The sequence below is a fragment of the Curcuma longa genome, unplaced genomic scaffold (assembly GCF_044706935.1).
Source record: "Curcuma longa cultivar G26 ecotype Majalengka, Jawa Barat unplaced genomic scaffold, ITB_CL_G26_1.1 contig_14415, whole genome shotgun sequence".
NCBI lineage: Eukaryota > Viridiplantae > Streptophyta > Magnoliopsida > Zingiberales > Zingiberaceae > Curcuma > Curcuma longa.
Window position 1 is genome coordinate 1 of NW_027429763.1, and position 19,926 is coordinate 19,926.

The window sequence follows — 19,926 nt, forward strand, 5'->3', positions numbered from 1 at the left end:
CATCTCACACATTAATTTAATATTTATTTATTTTCCACTACAACAACAACAACAAAAATGGTCTTTGAGGAATTATCAATATTCCGTGATAGTTCCGTGACAAAAATCTTATCTTCAACCATCTCTTGCAACGGACTAGTCTCCATCTAAAAAAGAATTATCTATGATGGATGGTGTGACTGCTTATGAAAACCTACCAAATTTATTTAACATCTCTACTAGTCTTCACCAATATATATATATAATGAGTCATGAATTTTAATATATTTTATTTTTGATTAATTTCTCGTAATAAAATTCTACAAATTTTAGAATATTCAACCATTGATCTGTTTATAATGCTTTTAATTTCATCCTCAAACCCAATGTCATAAAAATTGATTTAGTTTTAGTTTTTATGTTTTTAAAGAAGACATAATCTTTAACCATGTGTTCTGGTATATTTTATTCTTAAATAATTTCTCTAAAAAAATCTACAAAATTCAATAATTTCATTCCTTGACCTTATTAAAATGGCTTTGATGCTTTTAATTCATCAGTAAATTTGATTTCTTAAATTCAACGTTTTCACAATAATTTTGAATTAACAACATTAATGAAAAGCATAAATATATATGTACAAAATATATTTATTGATTAAACTTAATTTATTTTTTTATTTTCTTAATTTAAAATTTGATTTACCTTATTGGCAGGATTTCACATATGACTTCCACAACTTTTATTTTCTTGGTGGATTATTAGTGTTATCATTGTTGGGGCATATATCTCAATTCTAGATTAATGGTTAAATTATTGTCTTATGTATTTTTGCTGATTCATCTACAATGACACCTTAAATCAATTAAGTTCTATGATATCAGCACGTAGGTAAGTGATTATTGAGGTTTTAGAAAGTGTATGCTAGTGTGTGGTTGACCCACCACATAGGGATATGGTATATGGAAGCATATGCAATAACAAATACGAAATTAAGTATAATTATCGGAATATCTAATTTATATGTTGGCATAACAAATATATCAATGAAACAATGCACCTATCTCATGAACTTTGACTTTATTGTAATTTGACAAATTACAAAAAAGTCGATGCAACCACAACCATTATAAAAAAAGGAAAAAAAAAGCAGCAATCAATTTTCTTAACTAGCCAATTGTTTTTGAAATGATGTTCTACCTAAATAAATATATTATTGAAGCTAGCCTAAACCATATATATATATATATATATATTTTTAGATGCTTTAAAAAGTTGATCTTCTGTTTGCACTCTAATGATTGATTTAAAATTAGAAAAGTGCAAAGTTAAATTGCTTACTTGGTAGAGTTGAGTTTGGATAATAGAGCTACACCATCTGCATATGATATATGGGTTGCAGGAAGAACATGAGCATCTGCAATAATTTCATTTCCAGTAGATTCATCATTTGCTAATATCATTCCAATCCCACCAGCTCGGCGAACAACATCCCCCTTCTCTACTCTTGCATTTTGTCCTCGTAGACATACAACTATCTTGCCTTTCACCTTCTCTGGATCTAGAGAGTTCTCAAGGCACAACTTGCTGCATGTTAAATGCAACAGCCAACTTACTTTTTGTTTGCAATAATGAAGACATAGCTGGATGAATAGAATCATAGGAGCAGTTAACTATATGAAGGTGGTACCAGCATCATGTTTGATCTTCCAAGAATTGTGTACAAGCGTTGACTATTGAGATGTAAATCTGATAACTTCAATCATGATACATTATGCATTGAGATTGTAAAATGTATTCTGGGAAAATCAAATCATATACAGATAAAGGGGATCTTTTAGAGATAAGCTCATCATAATGGGATCTTTTAGAGCTAGGCTTATCAGTTTGAAACTACCATCTGTTATCTATTAGAATTAATGTTAATTTTATTTATCTAGTTATGCTCTATGAGGATTCTGTTGGTTTTCTAAGCTTGACTAGGCTTAAAGTGTTAAAACAAGAATAGCTTGTGAAATCATAAACAGAAACTGAGATATGTGGTAACCCGATCAAACTAAGCAAAAAGGATTTCGATTCTTGCATTAGTTAGTTGTGGAGAGCCATGTAACTTGTTTGACAACATGAAATTTGACTTTTGCTCGTGATAAAATCAATCGACAACAAATGCAATAAACAATGTATTTTAAAAACTTCCTTACGATGAATCCTGTGATGCATTTGTTGCCGTGGCTTTCTGCGAGCCAATGATAGGGTAAAACTCATTGTTCGGAAGTCCCATTGGAGAAAGACTCTGACCCTGGTATCAAAAAAAAAAAATCCAATCAAATCAAAAGATCAATTTGGTCAAAAGTATAACGAATCAAGAACGTGATGCATCAATGATCAGAAACCAGAAAAACCTTGATTTGATTATTGTTGCTGAGAGAACATAGGCGGGGAACTCCCTGTCAATGGTGCTGGCCCCGACTGTGATGATCCACGGCGCGGTGTTCGAGATCGATCCTGCCGCAGGCCCCGAGTTTCCACCAGAGCACACGACGGTGATACCGTTTTTGACAGCGTGGAATGATCCAATCGCCACCCCGTCCTTGAAGTAATCCGTAGGCCCGCTGCCGAGAGAGACGGAGAGAACGTGGACTCCATCGTGTATGGCGGCGTCGAAGGCCGCGGGTACGTCGAAGCATTCGCTGCCGTTTACCGGAGGCCAGCAGACCTTGTAAGCGGCGGAGCGCGCGCCGGGAGCTCCGCCCTTGGCTGTTCCGTTCCCGAAGCCGAAGAGGTTGGCGCCGTGCACGAACCGGCCGGCCGCCGTGGAGAGGGTGTGCGTGCCGTGCCCATCTGTGTCGCGCGCCGACTCGGCGGCGGGAATCGCGGCGGTGCCGACAGCCGAGAGGTACCCTTTGTTGAAGTACCTTAGACCGATCAGCTTCCTGCAAAATCCACCGTCAGATGGGTCACGCGCGAGAGATCAAACGGTTGCCATTCGAAATTATCATATAATAAGTTTTTAACAAATTCATGGTAAAAAAATCTAAATAAGTTTTTCAGCTGTACAAGAATAGGTGGCATTTTATTTATCAATAAACAAACAAAGTAAACATTTATTAAAAGCCATATTTCATTTCTAAAATTTATAAAACTATTTTGCAGATATTCTAAAGATGTTTGAACAAGAATAAAAGATACTCGAACAACCTCTTTAAATGAATATATGGAAAAAGATTATTCAAATACATATAAAAATAATTCATCTAAAGCTTGATCATTACGTCGGTAATATCATGTGTTCATCGTCCTAGAGGCCATGTCTGAACAAATAGTTATTTGATTTGTAAACCCTTGATAAAATACCAAAAAATAATTTGGTAACCCTATCTTTGGTCAGTAGAAACAGTCCTCTGCCATGTTTGTTAATTGAAACAGTAAAACCAAAAGATTAGGGAGATGATTAAGTAGACCAACTTGGTAAATCTCTTATGCTAAAGCAGTTCTTTATCCTTCAACCATTAGAAAACTGCCAAAACACCAGCCAAAATGCTTCATGTATGTGGTGCAGATCATCATTTCTTGTTAAAAAAAAATGAAAAAGAGTTGTAAAGCCATATGACAGCAATAATCAATCAGAAAACCACACACATGCAAACTGCTCCTTTGCCAACTGATGCATGCAGAAGCATCTGCGGTTCTTTGGTGAGAAACGCAGACATTGTAAATGCAATGATGATGGCACACGATGAGTTCAGCGAATAGTTTGAAGGTAGGAGATGATAAGGAGACAGTAGGACCTGTTGCAGTGGATGGCTTTATCAGTGCCATCCTGACAGATCCCTCCCTCTCCACTGAGGTGGGATCGGTCCCATGCCTTCGTCGTCGAAGCTCTCTGACTCCGGCCACGCACCTGCTCATCAATCATAAATAAATCACATGTTGACTGCATTTTCTGTCCTGGGAAATCTTCATAATTTAACATCAAACTCCAAATTCAATAGAAATTATGAAGTTATGCATTTAATTTAAGATGAGTGAATGATGAATCGAGATTGTTGATTCATCTAATGGAGATCTAGAGTGATTAAGACATCTAGTGGAGAGAACAATCAAGATTGTTGATCGATAATAGATACAGAATATTTGAGAAATTAAAAGTAATTATGTAAATATTCTTCTTCTTGCCGAAAACAAAAAGGTGACCGTTACATGCGAAAAAGTTTCTTGAAAAGTGACAATGGGAGTTACTGACTGTTCTATCCGATAGCATGATCGGGAAGAAGTACGCAGGGATATGATAGTTTATTTTGACAAATTTAATAAAAAACAATTGGGTTTGATTATCATAGTTTGTGAATTTATGGGATTTGTTGAAATGCGAAGGAATAGCAGTGAGATTGTAGAATTCGATGCGAATAATTTGAAGTACCCGTGTCGAGGTTTCCAATGACGGCACCCTTCCCAAATTTGGCCTTCGCCCATATCGAGCTCGGAAGAACCCTGCCGTTCTTTTCCACGCCCATGAATTCCCACGATCGCGTCGTGTGCAACTTGTGCCCTCTATTGGGAAACACAGAGATGACAGCCGGATGCTCTGCGAGAGAGAAGAAATCATCAAAGCGATGAGCAATGAGGGAAGAAAAAAAACAGAAATCCTAGCGATTGCCTCACTTGAGATCACAGCAGCTTCTTCATCTTCGAGATTAGCAGCGAAGCCGTTGATGTAGTTGGTGTAGGAATAAAAAATTGCATCCTGGGCATTCTCCTTGCTGCATGCGATCAAAAAGGACTTCTGTGAAAGACAATAAAGAGGATCGGTGTCTGTTCAGAGCCCGATCTCTTACCTCCCCAAGAACGAACCAAGGAACTCGTAGTGGGAGAGCCGCAAGGCCTCCTCTGGCCGGTGGGAGTGCCCGCCCAAGTAGACGACATACGACTGTATCGAAGAGAATGAGATGGATCAGAAATCGCACGGCGAGGTCGGATCCCCAAATAAAGAAAGAGGGAACGGGATCGATCGAGCGCGGACCCTTTTGGCGAAAGCCGGAGTTGCGAGCAGGGGAGAGAGGAGAAAAGGGAGGAGGGAGAGAAGGAGACTGGCGCTGCGATTCGCCATTGCTCTGTGCTCGGGGGCTTCTCCGCCTGCTTGATCTGGCTTCCTGTAGGCGGAAAGAGGGAGGAGCCGGCAGCGGCCGCTGCTAGTCTGCAACGGAACAGTGTGGCAAGTAGTGGCCAGTGGGAGGGAGCTTCTTCTGCTTGATTTGCTTATTTAAGTATTAATTTAATTATTTCAAAAAGTTACGCGTGATGGATTCCCACGGTTATTAATTATTTCTTATCTTATTCATTCATATTATTTTATTATATAAATATTTTTAAATATATTTTATTTACATAATTTATTTAAATTGATTTAAATAATTCAATTGGTAAAACTAACTCGACTAGATGGTCCAGAGTACATTGGACAACTCGACGTGTTTAGGCTATATTACTTAATCTATCTAAATTAATTGGCATGTTAGATTATCTTACTTGTCCGTACTGCCCAACTCTCTTGATTATCTACTTAAATCGTCAGGCTCAACTAATATATTTGGATTAATTAGATTGACTAACTCAATTAGTCTAATAGATTATAAATGTTAGAATTTTGCGAGCTAGAGGAGAGGTGAATAGCTTTGATCGTTTCGTTTTCTAAATGCGTAATGAAAAACCTTGAAGTGAAACCAATGAAACATGATGCAAAATAAGTTTATTTAACTTGGTTCACCGTTTCTTAAGACGATTACGTCCAAAGCCTAGCTCTAACGACTACCACCACTAATCCTTCTCTTTCTTAAATACCTTCTGGAGGTGGAGAAATATCTTACAAATATGTTGTTATACACAACATAAACAAATACACGAGATAAAAATAAATACAATGAAAGTAAACTATTTTACATGAATCTTACTTTGAACGCTTTCTAGTGCCCGATTAACCACTACAAAAAAAACAGGATTTTAGGGATGAATTTTTGGGACGAATAATATTCGTCGACAATCAGCAACGAATTTTGGGACGAATCTAAATTTCGTCGCTAATCTGCAACAAAAATTGCGACATACAAAATATTAGTTGTCAATTTAGCAACTGAAAATATTCGTTGCCAATTTCGTTGCCAAAAATAATTCGTCGCCAATTTCATCCCCAATTTGGCGACGAATTCTACTTTCGTCGCCAAATTAGGGACGAATTCCAAATTCGTCGCAAAACTTCACTGTACCACATCAAGGTCTTTGTTTTTTTTTCACCGACGCGAACTTGGCGACGAATACTCAATTCGTCGCCAAATTGTCGTTGCCAAATTAGCGACGTCGCCAAATTGGCAATTCAATCTTTCGTCGCCGAATTTGGCGACGACATAGAATTCGTCGCAAACAAATCAGCGAAACCCTAGATCTGGACTGTTCGCCACTTTTTCCACGCGAACTTGGCGACGAATCCAGTATTCGTCGCCAATTTGGCGACGAATTCCTGGATTCGTCGCCAAATTGGCGACGAAGCATGGATTCGTCGCCAAATTGGCGACGAAACCCATTATTCGTCGCCAATTTGGCGACGAATCCAGGAATTCGTCGCCAAATTGGCGACGAATTTTGCGACGAAAATGATTTCGTCGCAAAAAAATAACTTAAACCTAGATCCCGACTTTCTCCTTTTCTTCCCACGCGACCAAATCTTCTCCTCTCGCCGATTCTTTCGCCGATTCTCTCCCACGAACGCCGCCGGAGCTGTTCCTTGCCGATTTTCTCCCTCGCCGAACCTTTCCTTCGCCGGATCTCGATGATTTCTGTCCGAAATCTTTCCTCCTCGCTCGCGGTAAGCTTTCTCCCTCCCTTTTCCTTTTTTTCTATGTTTTTTGCCGCCGGCGCCGCTGGAGAGAGATCACCGGACGATGGGCGGCATCGGGCGGCGCTGGCTGGCCCTGGGCGGTGTCGGGCGTCGCTGGACGCCTCTGGACGGCGCTGGCCGACTCTGGCCGGTGCTGGCCGCCTCTGGTCGGCGTTGGCAGCCCCTGGCCCCTGGCCGGCGCTGGCCGGCGCTGGCAGCCCCTGGCCGGCGTTGGCAGCCCCTAGCCGGAGCTGCTGTATTATTTGGAGGGTCCTTCAGTGTTTATGGGTTTAAATTTCGAACTGATTCAAATACGGGGGAAAAAGTTTAAGAGAAAATAAGAACAGGAAGAAATTGAGTCACTTTTGTTTTTATGAAATAAAGTGGCGCATTTTACATGCTTCATTCAATAGATTGTTCGTGATCCATAGACTCTACTTTTGTTCACAATACCTCTGGTTCATAAACACTAAAAATTTTATTTCCTGATCACACTCCAAGCTACTCGGTCTCAACTATGTGGATGTCTTTCAAGTGTTGAACGACTGTTTGACGTATCAAAGTTAAACTTGCTCTATTATTTTCTGTGATTATAATACAGTTGTTATCAAGTATTCTCTTTTTTTTAAGGCTTACCTCGTTATACAGCTATCATCCATTGCCCTTTTGAACACCTTTATACCCAGTTCGATTTTTTTATCTCTATTTTTCTTTCCCCCTTTAATGGGGTGTTAAATTCACTAAGATTGTATCGATGAATTTAGGTAAGTTTCTAAGTTTTGATATCTCTTGGCTTATGCTATCACTGACACCCTTACTATGCAAAAATGGTTGATATCGCAGGTTCCCTTTGTTGTGCATTACTAACAGCACTCACTCACTCTATTTTATATTGAATAGGGAGTATTTGGCCACTGATAATTTTACAGGAACTGTTACAGATTTTGAAGTTCTCTTTTCTTCTACAAAAGGTGGAACCCACCACCTTAACGGTCCAACATGGTCGGTCCCACGATCATCTATGAGGAGGTAAATCGAGAAACTGCAATTGGTCATTATGTAGGAGGGTGAAAAGATAACGGAATACACAGAAGAACTTAAAGAAATTGGAGTCAGATTTGATTTTACGGATGCATCAGAATATATTGGCACCCCTCACAGAGAACCAATTCAAGGGGATTATCAAGGATAACTACTATACACCTCAACACTTCTGGTTTGAGCTGCTTGACCATTCTCAGACAAGAGCTTTAATTGAAACTTTTGTGCCTTTACCTTCATCCTTCGACACCAGAGGAGTTCCTATTACTCTGATCCAGATCAAAATGCTACCTGTTGATATTGATGTTGTTCTGGAGTGATATTAATGTATTTGATCATGATATGTATTGATATGTATATTTGTAGAGTGTGGATTGATATATATGGATATGGATGTTTGTGATTTCAATTTGTGTGAATTGATATATGTATGTGGATGTGGATTGATATGTATATTAATTTGTACAGTATGGATTGACGATATATATGGATGTGGATGTTTGTGATTTTAATTTGTGTGAATTGATATGTGTATGCGGATGTGGATTGATATTAATATGTGTACAGATTATTTGTAAAATTTGATTCGATCCGATTGGATCGTGTATTGTATATATGGGATAATCAACAAATAATGGGGTGGGAAAGTAAAAATTTGATTTTGCGACGAATTCTGCGACGAAAATGATTTCGTCCCTAAATTCGTCCCCAAATTCGTCGCAGATTTGCAACGAAAACTGGATTCGTCGCAGATTTGCAACGAATTCTGCGACAAAAATGATTTCGTCCGCAAATTCGTCCCCAAATTCGTCGCAGATTTGCGACGAAAATTAAATTCGTCGCAAATCTGCGACGAAAATTAAATTCGTCGCAAATCTGCGACGAAAATCAAATTCGTCGCAAATTTGTGACGAAAACATTGTCGTCGCAAATCTATGGGATAATCAACAAATAAAGGGGATTAATTTTGCGACGAATTTTGCAACAAAAATTATTTCGTCCCAAAATTCGTCCCCAAATTCATCGCAGATTGGCGACGAATATCTAATTCGTCGCAGTTTTTTGCGACGAATATCAAATTCGTCGCAGATTTTTGCGACGAATATCAAATTCGTCGCAGATTTGCGACGAATTCTTTTTTCGTCGCAAATCCACGACGAATCAATTTCATCGCAGATTTGCGACGAAAATATTTTCGTCGCAAATTTGGCGACGAATTAGATATTCTTCGCCAATCGGCGACGAATTTGGGGACGAATTTTTGTTTTCGTCGCAAATATCTGCAACGAAACGAGAAATTTCGTCGCCAAGTTTGGCAACGACTTTATAGCAACGAAAAAGAATTCGTCCCAAAATTCATCCCAGAATATTTTGCGACGAATTTTTTTTTAAAAATTCGTCGCAAAATTCGTCCCAAAATCATTGTTTTTTTGTAGTGAACTAAGACTCACTTGGACTTTCTTCTTGTGCTAACTCCATATTGGATTCCAACTGTCAAGTGTCTAGTTAATTATAATCCACTTGAACTTTTCCATCGTCAAGTATTCAGTCAATGCTGACCTATTTGACTCTTCTTCAATCAACTAACATATTGATCGACTGATAAATATTACATCAACCTTGACCTATTTAACGTCTCACTAAACCAACTAATATATTGATCAAATATCAAAATCTCAACTGAGTCAATTCAAACTTAATCAATTTGATCAACCTTGAATTATGATATATTGCCCCAACCATAAGTATAAAGGATATAAAGAGGAGTGATAGGTGAATAAGGGGTTATTTTCAATAAATTTAGAAAAAATATTATTTATAAATTTTAGAATAATTATAAAATCTTTATATTTAAGTTTTTTTTCCTAAGTAAAAAATAAATAAAATTCTGATCTAAATATTACAAATGCAAAGTTAAAATAACATTTACAATAATTTTGACTCTTTTTTCAATTTGAAATTAAAAAAACGAAGAAGAAGAAGGTATTTCAACATTTTTTTATTATTTTTTCATCAGCATGACTCACCAGAATTCAAGGTTTGCCATCGAGTTTTTTTTTTTTTTTTTTTAAATATGAACGTATAATAGTTTTTGTAAAAATTATTTTATAGTAGGCTGAGAGATAGGTCGAGAGATAATGAGTAATTTTTTCTTCAGATTATGATTGAATCTGAATTTTAGGCTATTGGAGTTTATTTATTTTTTAAAATCATCAAATTATAAGGATGAGTATTTGGTTAAAATTGAACTGACTTGATAAAATCAAACTAATAGAGGTTTTTTTACCAATTGAATCAATCAATTTTTACTATTAAAGTTGAATAAGTTGAATAGATAAAAAATTAAGCAATTTTATCTATACCCAAATTAATTATTTTTAAAAAACAAATTAAAAATATTAAAATTTTTAAATAAAAACTCAATCAGTTCAATAAAAAATAAAAAAAACCTCAATATTTTTTTATTATTTAATAAAAAATTTATTCAGTTTAACTAATTTTTAAAATTACGTTCATAATTAATTGACAAATTTAATTTCTAAATTAATTCAGTTCAATTAGTTACTTTAATTGAATCAAAATTTTAATCATCCTTACCAATAAGGATTTAAAAATAATTTTATAAAAGGTTTTAAAGTGGCTCAATCACTTAACAATAGTATGTGATTTTGGTTCAAAATTATTATAAATTATTTTTATTTAAATTTTAAATTTGAGTATATATATTCTAAGGTGATTAAAATTTACTTATATATTTAAAATAATTACACATTTTAAAAAATGACTCAATGATTCAGTTAAAGTATAGTATACTAATAATTTAGTAGATAATCAAATTGACTGAAGGATAGGATTTTAGTTAGTGGTTCAATAGACTAATTAAGTAGTCAATTTAAATTAATCTAAAAAGATAGCTATTAATCCGACAAAGTTGGATGGTAAAAGTTAGATGGCTTAGGGCTATATATAACGATGTATTCTTTTTTAATAAGCTAAGATACTTCCAAGCTTTAATGCTTTACATAACTCCAATTCTTCAACTTTTGACAAAAACATCTTCGAATCTAATTCGCATAAATAGCATTTAGTCTAGTCGACGACTTAAATTTAATTTATTTGTACACATCTTGAAAATTTAGCTAGATCCCACCTATTATTTTGGTAGGACTTTGGTGTTTGTAATTAAGAGATTGTCTTCTTGTTACGTCATTCATTCGTTTACTTGAACCATAACTCCAACACAATCTTGGACTCACATATATAAATCTCTACACCTATTTAATCACTTAGGACAAAATAAATTAACTAGATGAGATAGATGTTAGGGGGTGTTTGGTTGGGGGTTATCATTGATAACATTGGTTATTTGTCTAAAGTTATCAATGATAACCTTGTTTGGTTCAGGTTATGATCGATTCCAAGTAATGTAATATCACCGTTACATTAGCAAATGAGTTATAATTCGAGAATGTGATTATCTTGGTAGCTTAAGATTTTTTATAATTTTGGAGGTTAATGAAATTTTTGTTTTCATGATTACTCTTCAATTTTAAAACTCAGTTAATTAAAATGTATTATGAAGTTTAATTGAAACTGAGTTAATTAATTTAATAAATTTTAATTTAAAGATTTATAAATTTAAAATAGATAATTTATTTTAAAATTTAAAAAATAAAATTAATAAATTATATTTATTAATTTAATAAATTATTTTATTAAAATAATTATTTTAACAAATTATTTTATTAAAATATATATAAATTTATGTTAAATTTTAAAAAATAAAATTAATAAATTATGTTTATTAATTTAATGAATTATTTGATTAAAATAATTATTTTAAAAAATTATTTTATTAAAATAAAATTAATGAATTATATTTATTAATTCAATAAATTATTTTATTAAAATAATTATTTTATTGATTTTTAAATATATATATATATATATATATATATAAATTTATTTTAAATTAAAAAATAAAATTAATAAATTATATTTATTAATTTAATGAATTATTTTATTAAAAATATATAAGTTTATTTTAATTTTTTTAAAAATATTTGAAAAAATTATATTTATTTTTGATATATTATCAATTTATTATCATCATTAATATTACTAATTTAATTTAATTTATTTGAATCAAGGGTAATATACTAAATGTTAAATTGGTTATATTCTATTTCCTTCAAATAAATAAGTTGAATCAAATAACATCATGTTATATTTTATACCCCAAAACTAGGGATGACAATTAGACCGACCCGATGGGGAATCCGTTCCCCGATCCCATTTTGACCGGGGAATCCCCGAATCCGAAAAAGCGGGGATGGGGAATCCCCGAATCTCGAAAAGCGGGGATGGGTTGGGGATGGTATTCCAAAAATTCCCCATCCCCCCGTCCCCATCCCCGAACCCGACTTTGATAATTTCATTCATTGAGATTTATTAATTTGATTATATCCTTATATCAAATGAAAAAATAAGTCATATTGATAATTATTTGTTTGAATACTATAGTTTCATTATTTCTAAAACAGATAATATTTTCTTTTTTTAATTAATAAAAAAGTAATAAATTTTAAAAAATACTTTTTAAATATGTCATGACGGGGATGGGGGATGGGTATGGGTATGGGGATACCCATGGAAATACCCGCGGAGAAAATCACCTCCGAAATCTGTGGGGATCTCCGAAACCCGCTGCGGATACCCGAAACCCGACAGGGACGGGGATGGTATTTAAATTATGATACCCGACGGGGATGGGGACGGGGATGATATATGAGTTTGGGTTTCGGGGACGGGGATGGAGAAGGCTTCCCCGCCAATCCCCGAACCCGTTGCCATCCCTACCCAAAACTTTGGTTCTGTGATTACCTGGTAATCACATAACAAAGGTTATGTATGATAACTTAAACCAAACACACCTTTAGTATTAGCTTTAAGAGTCAATCATGAGATGATTGATTTGGGATTTTCCGTATTATATTTTAATAAAATATAATATTTTATATTTACTTTAAAATTGGTGTAAATTTGAATAAATATAATACTGTCCTAGAGTGATAGGTTCGGTTCTATAACATATTGATTATTTAATTGATTATGTGAAACTATAAACACTACTTTTAATTATCCCTAGTTAAGTACTAATATATAAGGACAATATTAATGTATTAAAACTATTATGTAAGTTAACTGATGACTTAATCTCATAAGTTATGGATATGAGATATCAAGTTAATATATGTGTATATATTAAAAAATATGTACTGAATGACCCAATCATGAGAATGTTTCATGGATTGTTATATGAGTGTCATAGACATTCTCATAGTGACTATTGATATAAACAATTTTCTAAACTGAAGTCATTACGGTTTTTACATAAGGAGTTGTGTATTTTAGTATTGACAAACATCACTTATAATAAAGATCGATTATAAAGTCTTTCACTGGATATGCAATAAACTATGCGGAGGAATGTGAATGATGTAGATAAAATTTATCCCTTCCATACAACGGAAGTGATGCCTGTGGCTTCCTTGATTAAATATGACTATTAAAATACATGAGTCATGCTTAAGTAAGTCAATATAAGATATTGAGCTTGTTTGGTTAAGTAAGTCTATTTAGAGATTAATAAACACATAGATTGATGAGAGGATGACACTATCTATGTCTTGTAAATCAATCTAGATGTCATGACAAAAGGACTAAGTTATACAATAAAATAGTCACAGACAGGTTAGGTCAAATCTACGACATTCTCGTCAATTGGGTAGCTATGATGCATTGCTAGATATCACTCATTACTTTTGTCTTTAAAATAAAATTTTAGAGTTACTATCAATATTACGAGAATCTATTACACAGAAAGTACATCAATTTTGAAGTTTTATTTTAGTATGACTAAAATAAAATAAATTTGAAATTTATTTTGGATCCTAAACTTATTGGATTAATGAGTTAATCTAATTGGATCTTAACATATATTAATGGATTAATCTAATATGATGAATTATTGAGTTAATCTAATATGGATTTGAGTTTTTCAAACAAGCAAACAAAATAAAACCTGCGGTTTAATATCCACGTTTGTATTTTCATTTGCATTTTGGATATGCACGAAAATAATATCTTATTAGATGAGACTTGGAGGTTGAGTAATTTTGAATACGATATTATTTGATAAGAACACATCAACCTTAAAAGTTAAGGTTCAGTTTCAACTTTAAATAGTAGTTAGCACTACAACATTATATTATTTACGTGATTCTCCTATCGTGTTCGTGAGACAAGAGCAATTGTGCTAGTGTGGATCTCATAGAGATGTGAACATATTGATCACGCTCAGATCGACTTCACTTTTCATATTTGAAAAGGTTTTAAGCATCAAGAGGTATCTTTTTATACAAACGACTTATTAGAATTCGCATGGATCTCTGACAAGTTCTTTTTCCACTGTACTTGTGTTTATTTTTAGTATCGGTGCCCAACAATAGATTGGGTGTATACTCAAAGTGTATGAAGCCTATTGAAAGCTTTTTATTAGCCACTAATGAACTTTTAATTGTTCACTATTGCTATATTATAAATTTTTAAAAATATATAGTACAGTAATTTTGCTAAAATTTGTTGTATGGCTAAAATTTTAGTTTTATGATTAGTTTTTAAAAATTTTGTGAAAGGATTATTAAATATTGTAAAATATGGAAATAAAATAACATTTATGTATTATTTTGTGAAAAGTATGCCAAAGTCCCATACTTCATAAGATTTGTCATTATCTAGCTTCTCGTATCACAAAGACTGAGGTGTTTACCCTATTCTTATAGGCATCCACATGGTGTAGTCTCCAACTTAGAACTTCAATATGCCTTATTGTAAATAAGTATGTCATGCCCCGAGAAGGCCGTCCGAAAAATTTCGACAGCATCTCCCCAGTAACCATGACAATTTTCCTAAATACATACAAAAATACACGGCCACATGCGGCCAAAAATAAGGACTACACGTCCAATAAACACGCCCAACTACAAACAGATATAAAATAAGGCCTATACGGCCACACAACAGCTATCACATGCATAATCTACGCCGAGGTATTGACGGCGATTCTCAAATATCGTAGAACAGAATGTGATACGATGAGATAGAATGCAATAGAAACAAAGACAGCGAACGGGTTACCTACTCCTAACGGTCAAAGCGAGCCTTTTAATTCCATTCTTCATTCTTTAATTAAGAATGAATCAAATCTCCCCAAGTAGGATTCGAACCTACGACCAGTCAGTTAACAGCCGACCGCTCTACCACTGAGCTATTGAGGAACAACGGAAGATTCGACCTCATAGCGTGCAACTCCCGTTCTCAACCCATGAACAATATGAGTCCGAAGCTTCCTTCGTAACTCCCGGAACTTCTTCGTAGTGGCTCCGTTCCATGCCTCATTTCATAGGGAACCTCAAAGTGGTTCTATTTCATTATATTCCATCTATATCCCAATTCCATTCATTTAATATCCCTTTGGTGTCATTGACATAAGAGATGTCATTTATAGTCTATCTGTTTCTATATATGGAAAGTTAAGAAATTATCATAATTATCATATAATAAGCAAAAAATTGCAATAGAAAAGAAAAAGGAGGGTTTGTAATGATTTTTAAATCTTTTCTACTAGGTAATTTATTATCTTCATGCATGAAGATAATAAATTCGGTCGTTTTGGTCGGACTCTATTATGGATTTCTGACTACATTCTCCATAGGGCCCTCTTATCTCTTCCTTCTTCGAGCTCGGGCTATGGAAGGAGGAACCGAGGAGGAGGTAGCAGCAACAACTGGTTTTATTATGGGACAGCTCTTGATGTTCATATCGATCTATTATGCGCCTCTGCATCTAGCATTGGGTAGACCTCATACAATAACTGTCCTAGTTCTACCCTATCTTTTGTTTCATTTCTTCTGGAACAATCACAAAAACTTTTTTGATTATGGGTCTACTACCGGAAATTCAATGCGTAATCTCAGCATTCAATGTGTATTCCTGAATAATCTAATTTTTCAATTATTCAACCATTTAATTTTACCAAGTTCAACGTTAGCCAGATTAGTCAACATTTATCTGTTTCGATGCAACAACAAGATGTTATTTGTAACAAGTAGTTTTATTGGTTGGTTAATTGGTTATATTTTCTTCATGAAATGGGTTAGATTGGTATTATTCTGGATACGTCAAAATGTTTCTATTCGATCTAAATCGAATAGGTATAAGTACGAGTACCTTATGGCAGAATTGAGAAATTCTATGGGTCGAATCATTAGTATTCTCTTATTTATCACCTGTGTCTACTATTTAGGCAGAATGCCGTCGCCTATTGTTACTAATAAAATAAACGAAATGGAAGAAAGGAGAGAAAGTGAGGAAGAAAGCGATGTAGAAACTACTTTCGAAAGGAAGGAGACTAAACAGGAACAAGCGGGATCCACCAAAAAAAACCCTTCCCTTTATTGGGAAGAAAAGGAGGATCCGGACAAAATAGATCAAACGGAAGAGATCCGAGTGGAAAAAACGTATCCTTTTGAAAAATCTCTTGTAACTTTTCTTTTCAATTATAAGCGGTGGAATCGTCCATCACGGTATATACAAAATAATCGACTTGCACGTTCTATACGAAATGAAATGTCACAATATTTTTTTTATACATGTTTAAGTGATGGAAAACAAACAATATCTTTTACATATCCACCTAGTTTATTGATTTTTTCAAAAATGATAGAACGTAAAATTTCTTTGTACACGACAGAAAAATTTATCCATGAAGACCTATATAATTATTGGGTTTCTACCAATGAGCAAAAAAAGTACAACTTGAGTAATGAATTAATAAGTAGAATAAAAATTCTAGAAAAAGAAAAAGTATCTCTTACTCTAGATATACTAGAAAAAAGGACCAGATTATGCAATGATGAGAATAAACAAGAATACTTGCCAAAAGCATATGATCCTCTTTTGAATGGCGCATATCGTGGAAAAATAAACAAATTCTATTCACATACAACCATGAATCATTTAATTACTTCGAAAGAAAATTCCACGAAAATAGTTTGGATAAATAAGCTTCATGGGCTATTTTCTATTTCTAATAATTACCAAGAATTTGAACATGAAAAAAATCCACTTAATGAAAAATCACCATGGAATTATATTATTAATTCGTTAACGTCAATTGATCAATTATCTTTTGAGTACATACCCAATTCTCATTTGAAAAAATCTTCTTTATTGGAAGAAGAAATAAAAATAAATTCAGAAAATAAAGCAAAATCTTTGAAATCCGTATTCGATATAATTACAACCAATGGAGAAGAAATCATTGAAGAAGGAGAAGAAATCCTTAAAGAAAAAATCATTCAAAAAATTCCTCAACGGTTATACAAACTAACTGAAGAGTTAGAAGCACTAGCACAGGATGAAGATGAAGAAGATGAACATGAGCAACTAATGAAACAAGATCAGGAAATTCGTACAAGAAAAGCCAGACGAGTGGTGATTTATACTGACTACAGCGTGAATCCCGAGACTAACGATGATGAAATAAACGAGTTGGCTTTGATACGTTACTCACAACAACCTGATTTTCGTCGAGGTCTAATCAAAGGATCCTTACGCGCTCAAAGACGTAAAACAGTTATTTGGAACACATTCCAAGCATATGTAAATTCTCCGCTTTTTTTTGATCGAGTAGAAAACATATTTTTTTTTTCTCTTTTAAACAAGATCGATCAAAATATTAAGTCTATTTTTAGGAATTTTGCGAAGAAAAAACCAAAAACGGAATTAAAAATTGACGATTTTGAGAAAGAAAAGATGAAGAAAACTCTGAAGGCTCTCGATGAAAACGAGAAGAAGAGAGAAGAAGAAAATGAACGAATGGCAATAGCAGAAATTTGGGATAGCGTTATATTTGCTCAAGCAATAAGAAGTTTGATACTCCTGATCCACGCTTTTCTTAGAAAAAACATTATATTGCCTTCATTGATAATAGCTAAAAATGTTGGACGTATGTTATTATTCCAATACCCCGAGTGGTATGAGGATTTTAAGGACTGGAAGAGTGAAATGCATGTTAAATGTACGTATAATGGTATTCCACTATCAGAAACAGAATTTCCTCAAGATTGGTTAACAGATGGTCTTCAGGTAAAAATTCTATTTCCTTTCCGTTTAAAACCTTGGCGAAGATCTAAACTACGATCTCATCATGGAGATCCAATGAAAAAAAAAGTAAAACAAGAAAATTCTAGTTTTTTAACAGTTTGGGGAACGGAAACAGAACTTCCTTTTGGTCCTGCCCGAACCCTACCTTCTTTTTTTGAACCCATATATAAAGAACTAAAAAAAAATATTCGAAAAGTGAAAAAGAATTATTTTCTACCTCTAAAAGTAAAAGTTTCAAAACCATGGGTTATCAAAATTTTTCCAGTTCTAAAACGAATAATGAATAAACTTGAAAAAGTAAACCCAATTTCTTTATTTGAATTCAAGAAGGTGAAAGTATATGAACCAAATGAAAATGCAAAAGATTCAAAAGATAATAATAAGATTATTCCTGAATCGACCATGCAAATTCAATCTATGAATTGGACAAATTTTTTATTCATAGAAAATGAAATGAAAGATCTTGCTGATAAGACAATCATAATCAGGAATCAAATAGAAGAAATCGCAAAAGAAAAGAAAAAAAAAGTTCCAGCCTATGATGATAAAAGACCAGAATTAAAGAAAGATATTTGGCGGATATTCAAAAGAATAAATACTCGATTAATATGCAAATCACATTATTTTATGAAATCTTTCATTGAAAAAATATACATGGATATCCTGCTATGTATGGTTAGCATTTCGAAGGTCAATGCACAACTTTCAACAAAAAAAATTATCAATGAATCCATTTACAACGATGAAAGAAATCAAGAAGGAATTGATGAAACAGATCAACATACAATGAACTTGATTTCGACTATAGAAAAAGAAAAGGACTTTTCTAATCCTAGTAATAATTCAAATACTTATTACGATTTATCTTCCTTGTCCCAAGCATATGTATTTTACAAAATATCACAAACCCAATTACTTAACAACCATCACTTTAGATCTGTACTTCAATATCGCGGTACCCATCCTTTTATTAAGGACAAGATAAAGTATTATTCTATAACCCGAGGAATATTTAACTCCAAATCAAGGTATAAGTATAAGAAAATAAAGAAGCCTGGAATGAATGAATGGAAAAACTGGTTAAAGGGTAATTATGCATACAATTTATCTCAGAGCAAATGGTCTCGATTAGTATTAGTAGCGAAAAAATGGCGAAAAAAAATCAATCAAAATTGTACGATTCACAATAAAGAATCAATGAAATTTTCTTCATATAAAAAAGAAAAAGACCGATCAATTCATTACAAAAAAGAAAATTTCTATACAGTGTATTTATGGCCGAATCAAAAAGAAAAATTAAAAAAGCAATATGTATATGATCTTTTATCACATAAATATATAGGGGATAGTAAAGATTCCTCTATTTATAAACCAAAATTACAGCTAAAAAGGAACCAAAAAATTCCATATAATTTCGACATACAGAAACCCGAATTTTTTTATGGAATTATCAATTCCATAGAAAAAAATTATGTTTTTAATAAGCATAAAAATCTGAATAGGAAATATTTTGATTGTAGAATTCTACATTTTTACCCGAAAAACACTATTGATGTAAACGATATCGATATTATCCACTTTACAAATGTACATATTGGTACTAAACTTGAAAAAAAAGCTAAGACTAAAAAAATAAATATTAATATAAAAAAATTGAAAAAAAAAGATCTTTTTTTTCTTTCAAAACATCAAGAAAAAGAAACAAATCTATACAAAAAAAACAACTCCAATCAAAAAAACTTTTTTGATTGGATGGGAATGAATCGAAAAAGGGAAAGAGTTTTTTGTAAAAAAAAAAAATCAAATCT

General features: G+C 33.4%; 1 protein-coding gene, 1 non-coding gene and 1 pseudogene across 2 annotated transcripts; 1 reads left to right on the top strand and 2 right to left on the bottom strand.

Annotated features, from left to right (window-relative positions):
- Positions 1 to 1,320: 1,320 nt before the first annotated feature.
- On the bottom strand, positions 1,321 to 5,086 carry LOC141816123 (subtilisin-like protease SBT5.3; annotated as a pseudogene).
- A 10,070-nt stretch (positions 5,087 to 15,156) lies between these two features.
- Positions 15,157 to 15,228, bottom strand: TRNAN-GUU (transfer RNA asparagine (anticodon GUU)). Its single transcript has one exon. It is a non-coding gene; the product is annotated as a tRNA-Asn (tRNA).
- A 284-nt stretch (positions 15,229 to 15,512) lies between these two features.
- Positions 15,513 to 19,921, top strand: LOC141816124 (protein TIC 214-like; the record flags this gene model as incomplete). Its single annotated transcript, XM_074703959.1, has 1 exon — positions 15,513 to 19,921. A coding segment is annotated over exon 1 (4,368 nt), but the record flags the coding sequence as incomplete, so codon positions are not given.
- Between the last annotated feature and the right edge of the window lie 5 nt (positions 19,922 to 19,926).